We start from the raw sequence: 14,131 nt of genomic DNA, 5'->3' as shown, positions 1-14,131 counted from the left end.
TTTATTCGGGGCTTAAGCCCCGGATATTATTTAATTAGCCCCATATATAATTTCTGGGTCAATTTAAAAAATAATAATAACAACTTTTTTCGATATTTATTGGTATAGATACAGGTAACTAAGGATTGCATTAATTCAATTCAGTGTTGAAGTGATACAATGATTCTAGTCACTAATGGTAGTTAGTTATTTAAAAAGAAACATGGGGATTCCAGGGACATCTCAAAATAAAGTAGCCTAGTCCTTCTGGAAAGATAATAAACAGTTTAAAAACATAACCAGACTGTTTACCTCCTCAAGTGAATTAACCTATCCTATCCCCAGTCAGATCCATCTGTCTATCCATATATATATATATATATAGTCTGTCTCACTTGTATTCATTTTACTCTGAAATAACTTGAATGGAACTTTAGATGTTTGGGGATAAGCAGCACAGCAGTCAGGTAGCTATTTAAAGCTATAATAAACGGTGCATTTTGTTTATTTAGGTAAAGCATTATGAAAATATTTGCATGCACAATAAAGCAGACAAAGAAATTAATAATCTTTTTGTTTGCCCACAGGGATACGTTTCTTTTCCCTCTCGGCTAAGCCCCGGATGTTTCTGAAACCTAGAATCGCCCCTGCAGCATGACGAACCACATCAGCCAGCAACTCAGGCATCACCTTATTTATCTGGTATCCTACCAACGTGAAGCCCGCTTTCAATTCGTTTCCATACATGCAAAGTGTGGCAACTTTAATTGTCCTATCATATATTAGTCAAAAGTAGTGAATGTTATCGGTGCTCTAAATTACCCCAAGATAATGCCATATAGATACATGGACACTTGAATGGGGTATATATATTTTTTAACTTCTGGGTTGTTATTGGTCGCTGTCTAATGAATATAGACCAATGAGGCCTTTACAAATATTGTAATTGTGTTATTTAATTACTCTTGGTGTGTGTGATAAAATGAAAAGTACTGTATAGCGTGTAGAACTGCCTAAGAATGCCTAACCATAACTATAACCTGATGCCCAATACCCAAATTGTGCCGTTAGTCCTTTATCCCAGACCGTGTAAAGGTAAATCTGTATCGAAAATATAGGTAGATCAAATAATTAATTCCCCTTACAGGCCAGCTGTAGCGTGTAGAACTATGCCTAACCATAACTATAACCTGATGCCCAATACCCAAATTGTGCCGTTAGTCCTTTATCCCAGACCGTGTAAAGGTAAATCTGTATCGAAAAAATAGGTAGATCAAATAATGAATTCCCCTTACAGGCCAGCTGTCCTTAAATATTTACAACAGTTTATATCATTCAGAGTATCTCCATAAAAAAAGACCAGAAAAGTTTCAAAACAGCCAGAAGAGAATATTTATTAACGTCCAGTTGTCAAGCATTTTCAGGAGTTTGAAGGCCACCAAATACATTCAAACGGTATTTTACAATCAAATCACTAAAGGCGACATTGTTGAAAGATAGCGCGCCCTTTAATTTTCCGCCAACTGTATAGCAGGTGCGACGCAGCCGTCCGTGAAGATCTGAAAGTTCTTCTCCACAAAGGTTGTCTTCTTGATGAACTCCTCCAGCTTCTGGACGGAGAGCTCCACCACCTCGCCGCCCTCCCGGTCGTTGATCCCGTAGTGGCCGAACACGGGGAAGCGGTAGCGCTCGTTGAACGGCGCGTTGCGGTCGTAGTCGACGCAGCAGTACGCCGACCACATGTACGCGGGCACCGCCACTCGGTTGATATTCTGCCGGCGGATCATCCTCCCTGACGTGATCACCCCCGTCACCACGTAGGCCGTGCCGTGGCAGTAGTTGTTCAGCCGCTTCCGGATCACCTGCTCCTGGGGCTTCCAGGCCTGCGCGCTGAACTCCCAGGTCTGGGGCACCACGTTGGTCAGGGTGTAGGTGGCCGCCTTGTCGTCGGGCTGCGCCTGGTGCGCGTTGGGGTTCAGGGCGCCTCGCTCGTACAGGATGGCGTTGGTGTAGTCCTCCAGCACCGCCTGGGCGTCCTCGAAGTTCATGGGCGTGTATCTGCGCGGGAAGGGCTGCATCTCCCCGGTTTCGGTGAGCAAGGAGAGCTGGGGCGGGACGGACAGGGCAGAGGAAAGATATTGAGGGGAGAGTTTGGGAGTGGGAAAGGGGGAAGGATTATACAGGAGGGGGTGGATGGAATCCAACCTAACGGAAACACTGACCGAAGGGAACCGGCAGGAAAGTGGATGAAACTGAAATGTGTCATCCAGTCGTTTCTCACACACAAAGACTCTTTATTTATTAAGGTTTTTATGTTTTGTATGTGAGTTAGACAGGAAGGTTTGGAAGATAGAGGGGAAAACATGCAGCAATGGACCATGGGCAGGAATCTGACCCGGGTGGCTTTGGTAAGGACTGAGACTTAATGGTATGCGCTCTACCCCGTGAACCACCGGGGTTGCCCCAGAAAGACCCTATATAAGCAGTAGAACCACACCTAAGCACTGTTCATCTGGTCCCTCAGCGGTCCTACCTGCGGCTCGTACATCCACGGGACGTCGTTTTGGCTGTTGCCCTCGGAGCGCTTGAAGGTGTAGGCGGAGTAGACGGGGATGTGTCCCTCCGTGTCGTACAGCGTCAAGTAGCGAGCCTTCCTGTTGTACCGCTGACATATGTTCCTCAGGGAGCGGCGCTCCAGGCCCGTCGGCGGGGTGCCCTTGTACAGGAACCTCCTGCACTCCGGGGACAGCTCCTGTTCCACCGTGCCCAGCACCAGTCCGCTCACCATGGCGAGCCACACGAGCACCGCCTGCGTCCAAGATAACATTTTTTGCTCCACTGGTGTCGCCCGGCGGACCGTTGAGTCAGGGTCGTGGCACGTCGGTGTACTTTCAAAGAAATAGGCAGGAGGGGCCTCCAGGGAAAAAAACTAAAGGTTCTGATGCTCCTCAGGACTGTATTTGTAGCTTCCTCTATTAACTACTTGGTGAGTTCCTTTTGTGTCTAACCGTGGGGTACGATGGCTCAACTCGCAGGCGAATGCAGCCACTCCACAGGGTGTTCTCTAATCTGGAGATTGATATGCAAACCGTTATACTCCTCATGCACCCGTCCAGTCCACCGGCCACTCAAGTGCAGTCACACCTGCTGGGAGAATGCAAATTGCAATGCTACGGCCCCATGTTCATGTAAAACAATGGAAGGTATCATCGTCATAAACATGTCTCGCTGACTCTGAGCATCGTGTTTCCGCTGCTGCACATAAATTCAACTCGGTAAAAATATATTTATAGAACAAACCCCTTTTTAATTATTTTAGGCTTTTTGTAGGTACCACGTTGGGAACTTCTGGGCAAAACCTTTCCATATTTACATTAGCGGTAACTATGGCCGTAGTACAACCAACTAACACCTCAGTGCATGAACATGACATGTTGCTCCAGCACAAAGGACTGTGGCATGTTGAAGCCACCGCCGCACACTGACCCGTTGTTGGGTTGCATAGTTTGGTTGCAATGTTTAATTGAGTATGACATCATGCAATTAATCAATAATTTGTTTGTCGAGAGGGGGGCTGCATATTATTATCTACCTAACTATGTACATAATCATCAAAAGGAGAATCAAGGAATTTACGGCAGAAATCTTTGGTTTGACAGCGGTTGTGACGGTTAGCTGATTCTGATTGGTGGGGGAGCTGATCACCACTCGACGGACCGCATACACAGCCCTTCCCTTAACCCCTACCCCAAATGTTGCTGTGGCAACTCTCGACACCAGTCTCTGTATGAATACATGCCATTGCATTTTAAGGCCGACCTTTGACCTCCTGCTGCAGTTAATAACTGCCAATTACCGACTGAACAACATGGTATTTTGGTTATAGAATTGGCTATAGATAATGGGGTTGTGACGATACACTCAGCTCACGAGACGAGACGAGACACGATATTGGGTTCACGAGAACGAGATTTTAAGAAAACTACAATGACAAAATATATGACTGGACCAACTGACTTTTATTTAACCGAGTTGCAAATGCATTTTGAAATGCTTTATATATATGCATGAAATTGAAACTAAAATGTATAAAAGTTAAAGTAAAATAAATTAAATTAAATAATTCTTTTTTTCAAGTGCAAACAATATTATGTGCAAAACCAAATCAAAGTACCAAAAATATGGAGTCAGAACAGTCTCATTATTAATGAATGCACAGAGAAGGATTCACAAATGTATTTTGTGATTTATACATAAATTACTCTCTTCTCACAAATACATTTCAATGCACACACAAATGGATATTGGCATGTATAAATGTAAAATAAATCCATAAACAAAAATAAGTTTCACAAACATATTTCTGATCCACACACAAATATGTCTTGTTTTAAATAAAGGTAATATAAATCCATAAATATATTAATTTAAAAAAGATTTGCAATTTTCATCAAAAATGTATTTGGATGTTGTTACATTTATGTACAAACTGTTAAACTTGAATTTACAAGACGCTTTTCATTTGTGAGCTTGTTTGCATTTGTTTGTGAAACTGTCTGCATTTATGTGTGGATTTTTGAGACTCTCCTGACGTCGCTAGATTCACAAATGCATTTTTTTCAACAAGGAACTCTCTGTAGCCAATCAGATGCCTCCCTCGTTTTCAGCCAATCACATGGCTGCAGTTCCGACCTCTGAGTCCAGCCTCCAAGCCTCCCGGTTCTCTGTCAAATGTCTACTCTATCGGAAAGAACATGGTTTTTTGAATGATCGTACATAACAATCTCTAGGTGGTGAAGAAGTGAATGCTGCGTCACGACACATTTTCCATCTAATTTCGACTGGGTTTTGGGATTATCGGTGCCGTTAAAGTAGTAAACGGCACCGACGTAAAAACCCAGTCACAGCAGTCATGTGGTTGACTGAAAACGAGGGAGGCATCTGATTGGCTACAGAGACTTCCTTGTTGAAAAAAATGCATTTGTGAATCTAGCAACGTCAGGAGAGTCTCAAAAATCCACACATAAATACAGACCAGTTCCCACACAAATGCAAGTAAGTTCACAAATGAAAAACGTCTTGTAAATACAAGTTTAACAGTTTGTATATAAATGTTACAACATCCAAATACATTGTGATGAAAATTGCAAATATTTTTTTAATTAATATATTTATGGATTTATATTACATTTATTTAAAACAAGGTACATTTGTGTGTGGATTAGAAATGTGTTTGTGAAACTTATTTTTGTTTATGGATTTATTTTACATTTATACATACCGATATCCATTTATGTGTGCATTGAAATGTATTTGTGGGAAGAGAGTAATTTATATATAAATCACAAAATACATTTGTGAATCCTTCTCTGTGCATTCATTATTAATGAGACTGTTCTGACCCCATACAAAAATGCTGCCAAACAAATGATTTAAAAGTGGCGGGGGTATTTTCCGACGTCATTCTGGCTGTCTTTAGCTTTGTTCGAAATCGTTCCCTATACACTCACTCACTATTCTTATACAACCTAGCCCCCAGTTACCTCTGCGACCTTCTCCAAGAATACACTCCCTCCCGCTCCCTCCGCTCAACCTCTGCTGGACTACTATGTATCCGCACATCACAACTCACTACAATGGGTGCCCGGTCATTCAGCTGTTCAGCACCCAGGCTCTGGAACTCCCTCCCCCCACACATAAAACAGTCAGACACCATTACAACTTTCAAGTCACAACTCAAAACTCACCTGTTCAAACTCGCACACAACGTCTAACTGATCACTGTTCTGATTGTTTGTTTGTTTTGTCTTTGTTTTATTTATTTTTTATGTTTATTTTTTTTCCACAATGTTTTATTTATGGTGACTATATGCTCTGTAAGGTGACCTTGGGTGTCTTGAAAGGCGCCTCTAAATTAAATGTATTATTATTATTATTCCCTATATAGTGTTCATGATATCGTGCACTATTTAGGCAACGAACAAACGCGACACTACACTACGCTGAACATTTCTAAACGTCATTTGCGTCAGTAAATGCGCCGGGTATTTGTGTGACGTAGACAGATGCGCCCACATCATGTAAACAAACCGGGCACAATATTCTATGTTAAATCCCAAATAAATTGTTGACATTTCTAAACGAAAGCCGGAGACTCCATCATTAAACGTATTCGTTTTCAAGCTTATTTAGCTTCTTCTCCTCCGGAAAAACATGACCGCATTGCATTGTGGTATACGGGAGTAACGTGTAGGGAACATCTTATGTACACTGAAATTGTGGGTATTTTAAGTGCACTATATAGTGCATGAAATTAACCACTGAGAATTCGAACACCACTACAAAATGGCGAGCACCCTATATAATGCACTATATCCGTGATAGGGAACGATTTCAAACACAGCTTCTTCCCCTCCTTCTCCTCCTCTTCTAATTTTCCTTCTTCTTTAGGTTCTGGCAGTCTAGACGTAGCAAAGGCGCATTACTGCCCCAACAGGGCAGAAATAGAAGTTTGGATAACTCACATATCTCGCGAGAAGGATTTTTAATGCGACGGGTAATATCGTCGAGTTTAATCTCGCGAGATCTCGTCACACCCCTAGTAAAGACTACTTACTGCTTTACTTCATAAGCACATTTTAGATTGCATATAAAGGTGAGCATTGAACACATCAGAGAAAAACGATCCACAATAATGCCTATTGAAGCCAAAAGGATATACTTGCCAATAAATGCCAATTTAAATATATGACACATTGTTTAGACACACGCCTGTTTAGGCCTATTTTGGACCTCACTCTGCATGAAAAAGTTACCTGTACTGCGTATCTTTCTATACCTGAATCGGAACAGGAAGTGAACACTGCTGCAGAATCTTGTTCTTTATCAACTTATTGCCCCACACCCCTATTTAGTGGATTTAGTAATTCATTGAATGAATCATTTTGCATGATTTTATTATAATTATTGGAATAGCATCTTTCAAGTCACAAGGCTTCACTTAAAAAATGGAAAATAATGACAATAGAAAAGGGGTGAATACAACAAACATAAAATGAATCCCTGCATGTCAAGTATTTGGATCCCATTTAAAGAAGCCTTACATGTCTGCGTACATGCAACACAATGCTGTACTTAAAGAAACATAAAATCAGTAACAACTGAATTACTGAAACAATGGAAGAATTTGAATGTGTACACTTTAAAACATTCTGTGCCCCCCCTCGTAGTACACAAAAAATGACTTATTTATGTTGATTTATATTTTCTTCTTCAACACTTGACGCTTCTTCTGTTTCAAGTCCATTATATACACCATATATATATATATACTGCTCCCATCTCATCCCGTATATCTTGACAGATGTCTATCAGGCTCATGGATTCTGCCTTTTCCCACGTTTGAAGAGGTCTTCAGCCAAGCAGCCCTTAGGAAACACGGCCAGGTCGTGGTCCACGTCGGTCTCGTGCGTCAGAAAGCTCTCCAGGTCCTTGAGCGTGACCTCGACCACCTCGTTACCCGTCGCTTGGTTCAGTGCGTAGCTCCCATAGCTGGGAAACATGAACCTCACCTCGTGCGGCGAGTTGCGGTCAAACCACGGACAGCAGTACGCCAGCCACAGGTGTTTGGGGATCGCCACTCTCTCCCTCCTTTCCCGCCACAACGCCGCCGACCCCGACACGGTCGCCCCGGTGACCACATAGGAGTTCCCGTGGCAGAAGTTGTTGAGGCGGCGGCGGATGGTGTCGAGGTAGGGGTTCCAGCAGGCGTCCAGGAAGGCGGTGGCTAGCGGCACCACGTTGGTCAGCGTGTAGGTGGAGGATTTGTCGTCGGGCTCGGCCTGATGTTGGTCCGGGTTCAGGGGACCCCTCTCGTAGCCCGCGGCGTCGGTGTAGTCCTCCAGCACGGCCTGGCTGTCCTCCAGTGCCAGGGCGTCGTCACTGAGGGGAAGCTCTCTCATGTTGTCTCCGCCGTCCTCTGAGACCAACTGTGAGGAATGAATTGCTGTTACATTTACATTAAGGACGTTTAGCAGACGCTTTTATCCAAAGCGATAAGCACGTTTGTCAGAAGAGAGAGAAACAATATATCGCCCTCGGTACAGAGAGGATGTTTATAGAACCAAGGGGCCAAGCACTAACAATCGTTAGGTCCATTATCCAACAAAGACAGCTAGGATAAGATGCTACACAACTAAGTGCTCTTCTTTTAAGTGCCAGGTCTTACAATAAGTGCGTTCCCATGACAAATCAATGTCAGGGGAACAGCGTTATGCATTCAGTTCCCCCCGGCTGTAGACTTGTTTCTCATCCATCTGTGAAGATGACATCGGGAGGGCAGGGGAACACGTGTCCTGTGAACACCGTGGCGCGGCTTTGCATACCTGCGGCTCGTACATCCAGGGCGTGTCCGCCCGGCCCTGTCCGTCCGACTTCTTGAAGACGTAGGCGGAGTAGAGCGCCAGGCGGCGGCCGCCGTCGTACAGGGTAGCGTAGCGCGCCTTGTCCCGGAACCGCTGGCAGATGCTCTTTAAGCTAGCCCCGTGGACGCCGAGCGGGGGAGTGCGCTTGTGGAAGAAGTGGCTGCAGTCCCTGAAGCTGAGGAACACGCTGGCGACCGCGAGGCTGGGCCCCATCAGCAGCTGGAGAGACAGAAGACAGGCTTTGAACAGCGGCATCCCACCACCGTGGTCTGGAGCAACACTACTGCCAGGGAGTGCTGCTTCCTTTCTCCCCATTGGGCCTTCCTCATTTCCCTTGGTCCGAAGTCCACCAATCAGGCGACCTATCCATGAGACAGATACTATGCTCGTATTCTACGCAGTATGGAGTCATTTACCGTGTCAAACTACAAGCTGTCCGTCTGAACCCGCCAGCGTGTATGCATATTGGCTGTATTCAAATCCACATTTGATAACACTCACCTCCATTGGCTTTGAATGCATGGGTTGCCTTCGACTTAATTTGGGACCACGCCATGCGCAGTGTGGTTTTCAGAGCTTATACAAATAATTAGCAAATCAATCTGTCACTTTTACTGTCTATATGTTCGTCCTTCCTATCTACTTTCCAACCTTCCATCTTTAAAAGACATTAAACACCCTGGCCTTGACCCACTGCACAATATCTTTCTTCCGGGATACCGAGCATGTAATTCTCGAAAACATGAAGAGGCTGGCTCCATTTATTCAAAGCTTAGCGAAGCAAGAATAAAAGCAAAATGGCAAATTACTAATGAACAAATTAAATCCCCTGCTGTCTCCCCTTTTAAAGTCAAGGGGCCCTTGAGACACACCAGTGGAGCATGAGGAGCAATGTTCAATGACTACAACCATTGCTCTGATCACACACGTTATCGTAGTACGGATGGGTATCGTTTGTTTCTTTTTAATGGCACTACTACTCAAACCGATACTGCTTATTGATCTAGAGTCTTTAGAAAAAAAAAAACGAGCCAATGAACCTGAGGTAATTTCTTATTTTTCTTGTAGTTATTCAGAAGCTCACAAACATTTTTCTTTCATAACCTAAGTACTCTTGAATATTCTAAAAAGTTAAATGTAGCACAAAAAAAAGTATTGCGTAGCATCTTTCCTAACTATCTTGGTTGTGTTCGGGGAATGGGTTAACCGAGTGATTGTTAGCGCTTGGCCAATCTGTCAAAAGTGTTCACATTAATTACTCGTACATTAGTGTTGAAAAATACTTCTGTAGAAGTTGAAGCATCAACTCAAGCTTTTTATTCAAGTAAAATGAGTGTAAAAGTAATAGTTATGTAAGGGAAAAAATGCCATTATGGACAAAAGCTTAGGCCACAGGGGCCTTTAGTGCACTACCCCGCCCTTTGTCTTATATTAAAATGTTAAAGTTTAACATTTTGGAATGCAACTCATTCAGCCGTATTTATGCCTATTGAAAATGAACGCATTTTAGTACAATAACAAGGGGATACATATTTTGGCAGGTCGATAGCTCAGCCTGACAGAATATGTGACTCCCCTTTAACTTTGGCTAGGAAAGAAGAAACGTGGATATTCTTCAATCAGTGTGCATTATAGGGGTTTAGAGGGTAATAAAAGGCTCTTTAGTTGCGATATGCCTACATTATTAGGCCGACCATGATCAATGTTATTATTGCTATTTATTCTGGATATTTTTCAAGGACATCCGCAGATTTTGCAACTAAAATTTGGATCAGCCTTCTAGACTGGGTGGGTACCTTCTTCATTTCGAAAATGTAAGCAGTAGAAGTAAAAATTTGGCTGAAAAATAATTACCCGAAATTTCTACTTAAGTAAGGTAAAGTATTTGTACTTTGTTACTGAACACCTCTGGTGCTTGGCCCTTGGTTCAATGAACACCCTGACTGTACCGACAGAGATATATTGTTTCTCTTTCTTCTGACAAATGTACTTATTGCAGGTCTCTTTGGAGAAAAGCTAAATGCCGTAAGTGTAAATGTAAATTCTCCCACACCACACCATCACAGGATCCTGTCAACATGGGGATTTAAAAGAGCTGGAGCTCTTGCTCAACCTGATCAAAATAAACAAACATTAAACTAACCATAACCAGTGGCATGTAGCATTCAAGTCCTGAATACAAAGAAACCACTGTTAACATTAACAACAAAAAATACCTCTTTTTACGGCACAGCATTTCATCAAAGATCGTGTCGTTTTAGCCATCCTTTTGACTCTACTGGACAGGAACAGCTGGTCCAATATGATGGACTGTAACCCTACACACTGCCAAGGCCTGCTGGTTCATGAGTGGACTTACAGCTTCTCCTCTTCTCCTCACTGCAGGATGTGGGGTCACAGGGTCGGTTCAGCTGATGGCCAACAGTGAGCCACAACAGACAGGGTTCGTTCTGGAGGATTGGTGAGACAGCCACTTCGTTTTCAGGACATTGTCACTTAGGGTTAGTGGAGTTGATGGCCTTACCAATTATATAAAGTGTATGCCTATTTGATTACAGCGGACTTGTTGCATCCTTCTGACCATAGGATCAAAACGGCTTGTAAATGGTCCTATCTAAATTGTTTAGTGGTGTATGTTAACTGCAAACCGTTTATCATGTTTTTGTTTTCCTGTATGCTGGGTGCTGCCATCTTTTCTGATGGTGCTTCCACACATAGGGTTCATGGGCAAAAAATAAAATAAACCTGGGGGCTTGAAAGAGAAAAACCTGCATGGTGAATAAAAATGAGATATACTTAAAAAGAATAGTTTCTCCAACAAACGAGATCCATGGAACGACATGGAGCAATTCATTGAGTTCTACTTTGATCGTACCCTAACATTTAAACAAATCAGCGTCTAGATATGATTTTCAAACACGTGAAAGACAGATTAAGAGGTTGCTCTGTGCCAGAAGGTTATCTCGACAGAAATATATTCTAAGTATCTCCTCTTCTGGGAATTCACTTGTTCAGAGGACCTCTAAAAAGTCTTCCTCCATCCTTCTAGGAAGGTCACTGTTCACTTTAGCAAGCTGGTTAATCATTAGCACCATGTCATGTGAAAAAGTACAGCATTCCTTCCACCCTGCAGTTCATTTCTCCCACCCTACTGCTCTTTTTTCCCCTGGAAGTTTATTTTCCAATCCACAGATCTTCTTTCTCTCCACTCATATTTTTTAAATGCGTTATATATTTGTATGTATTTTTTTTTAATATATATCTTTATATACCAGCAGCTTCGTAGCTGCTGGTGTTTACAGATTATACTTTGGGTAGCGTTGAGCCTGTTAGGGTAAGCTATTTTATTGAGATTCCGGGGGCTTATATTGTGAAACATAAAAAGTTATAAAGTTGCCGTTTTAGTTCAGACTATAAAACCCCAGTGTTGTTATTTCTTATCTTCAGGAGCATGGGGCAACTCATAATGCTTTGTTACATTACTATGACCAGGATTGAATTGGCAAATTGCAATACATTTACCAACAAAATATAAGGCTTTTGTTGTGGAGTTTCCTCTTATATTGCGATTCAATACCCAGTTGCTTCTGGCAAGAACCTTTTCCATGGGTGGCCCTGTTGGAAATCGTCCGGAATCCAGATGTTGTGTAGATTAGAGTGTCCAAGAAGCTTAACCTTCTCTCTGCACATCATCAGCCACTGGCCAGAACCAGCTCCACACACACACACACACACACACACCATGCAGCCATGACCCCGCTTCATTTTATACTGACGCACAACGTTCACTCCAGATAGGGACGTCTCCAAAAAGACAAAGTCATGCCACTTGTGGTTCACTTGTCTCATGAATGCAGTTTGTGCATCAAGTGTGTGCGATTTATGTTTTCAGTTTAACAAAGTAAATAATCTGACAGTGGCTATGAATGTATTTATTGTTTTTCCTGGTCAGAATCACAGCATACAGTGTGTAATAACTTCTAAAGTAAACAGAAATATCATCACCTTATTTCTTTATATAGATTTACTTTCATATCTTTTTTAAAATGTTTTTTTTGTTTCATTATTTAGCATTATCTTCTCCTCAAGAATGTAAAAACAAGACAACAAGAGCAGATTTGCAAACCCATGGTAACCAATTTGATATCCAGCTCAAGGTGTGTGTTTGTGTGTGTGTGTAGACTGTGTCATTAACCTGGAAATGTGCATATTTGATGAGGGCTGATTAAATAAAATGAAAACGCAAGGAACAGGACAACATTGCAAAGACGCAACAGATGAACAACAACGGCAATGAAACCGGTCGCTTCGTTTCTCTGTGAAAAGCGATTCATCAACCTCGCTACAGTGTCATATGAGCTCAAATCACCATCTACCCACACAGCATTTAAGTAGAAAAGTTTAAAGTTTACAAATGATTGATTTAAAAAATAAATAAAAATGCTGATTAACGCAAGAAGTACATGTAAACCAAGCAGGTGAAAGGAAAACATATGGCGTGATGTGACCTGCGTTTGCCCACATTCAGTAGACACATATGCCTACCGATGTATTACAGGGGAGGTATTATAGGATGCCGGAGCAATGAAGGTCAAATGTCTGCTACTTTTAGGCCTACTTATCATGTACTGAGCGCAATACGACACAACAAATGCTTTCAAAGTCATGCAGATTATATATATTTCTTTCGATTCCATCATGTGGTAATTTCTGCACCAGGATTTCAAGATGGTTTCCATTTTTGCATCTGCCCCTGTTGCCTTCTGTTGTCACAAAGTAAGTATTCCATTCATTCCATCAGAAAACAAACAAGAAACGTAATATTTACAAATATTGTGTTTTTCTAACACTTAGAAATTTACAGTTGACCTTCTAAATACTGTGTGTCTGACTCTCAATATGTTGTTCCTTCATGTACAATACTTTCTGTCCAGAGATGGCAAGCGTTAGAATCCATAGCGCTCTCTGGTGTACACTTATAAAATAGACAAGGTTAGGAACAGACCCTTTGCTGCTGTTTTCACCCATCAAGGTGCCCTAAAGAGAGGAACTTTAGCCCAAAGATCGGGCGGGGACTTCGGCTCTGTTGGAGTTGTGGCAAATGTATCCACACATTCCCGACTGCCATTCAGAACAACCCGGAAAACTTATGGGAAGGGGTCCCGGCCCTGCCCAGGGACGACTAGGCAGGGTAAACTGGCCCCCACGGCAAACGTTGTGGACAGTAAGCAACGTGTTTGAATGTCTTTTGCTCGTTAATATTCAGTCAGCTGCCCCTTTCAGTTGTTGTTTTCTTATGTTTAAGGCTGTGAGGTTCCAGTCTCCCCAGTCCTCCCATAGGTTACAGTTCCTAACTACAGAGCCATCCGTCCAGGACTGTAAACCCGCCACGAGAGTCTGTCGTCGCACGTAAATCACACGTTGCTCATTGCGAATATATATATATGTATATATATATATATATACATATATATATATATGTTTATATTTGAAAACAAACAAAAACAACAGTATACAGCCGAAGAATTAGCCCTATCCCATTGCTAGCTTTCCCAACCAACCGCAACACAAAAAAAACAAATATAAAGTGAAGAAACGTGGGCGAACGAGCCAATAGGCCAGGGCGTGTTTGTGGCGACCGCTGAACAACACAAGCACCGTCGGTGTGGTTTCATTCACCGGGGGGGGGGGGGGGGGGGGGGGGGGGGGGGGGGGGGGGGGGGGGGGGG

General features: G+C 42.7%; 2 protein-coding genes across 2 annotated transcripts; both read right to left on the bottom strand.

Annotated features, from left to right (window-relative positions):
- Positions 1-555: 555 nt before the first annotated feature.
- On the bottom strand, positions 556-3,996 carry LOC115529942 (endonuclease domain-containing 1 protein). Its single transcript, XM_030339088.1, has 2 exons — positions 2,513-3,996; positions 556-2,084 (listed from the first exon to the last, which is right to left on the bottom strand). Exons 1-2 carry the CDS (start codon positions 2,804-2,806, stop codon positions 1,488-1,490), a joined length of 891 nt encoding a protein of 296 aa, XP_030194948.1. The 5' UTR covers positions 2,807-3,996; the 3' UTR covers positions 556-1,487.
- Positions 3,997-6,918: 2,922 nt separating this feature from the next.
- Positions 6,919-10,574, bottom strand: si:dkey-85k7.11 (endonuclease domain-containing 1 protein). Its single transcript, XM_030337518.1, has 2 exons — positions 8,364-10,574; positions 6,919-7,967 (listed from the first exon to the last, which is right to left on the bottom strand). Exons 1-2 carry the CDS (start codon positions 8,715-8,717, stop codon positions 7,356-7,358), a joined length of 966 nt encoding a protein of 321 aa, XP_030193378.1. The 5' UTR covers positions 8,718-10,574; the 3' UTR covers positions 6,919-7,355.
- Between the last annotated feature and the right edge of the window lie 3,557 nt (positions 10,575-14,131).

The sequence above is a fragment of the Gadus morhua genome, chromosome 17 (assembly GCF_902167405.1).
Source record: "Gadus morhua chromosome 17, gadMor3.0, whole genome shotgun sequence".
Taxonomy (NCBI): Eukaryota; Metazoa; Chordata; class Actinopteri; order Gadiformes; family Gadidae; genus Gadus; species Gadus morhua.
Note: the sequence above shows the minus strand (reverse complement) of the source record. Positions and strands in the feature narration are given on the sequence as shown.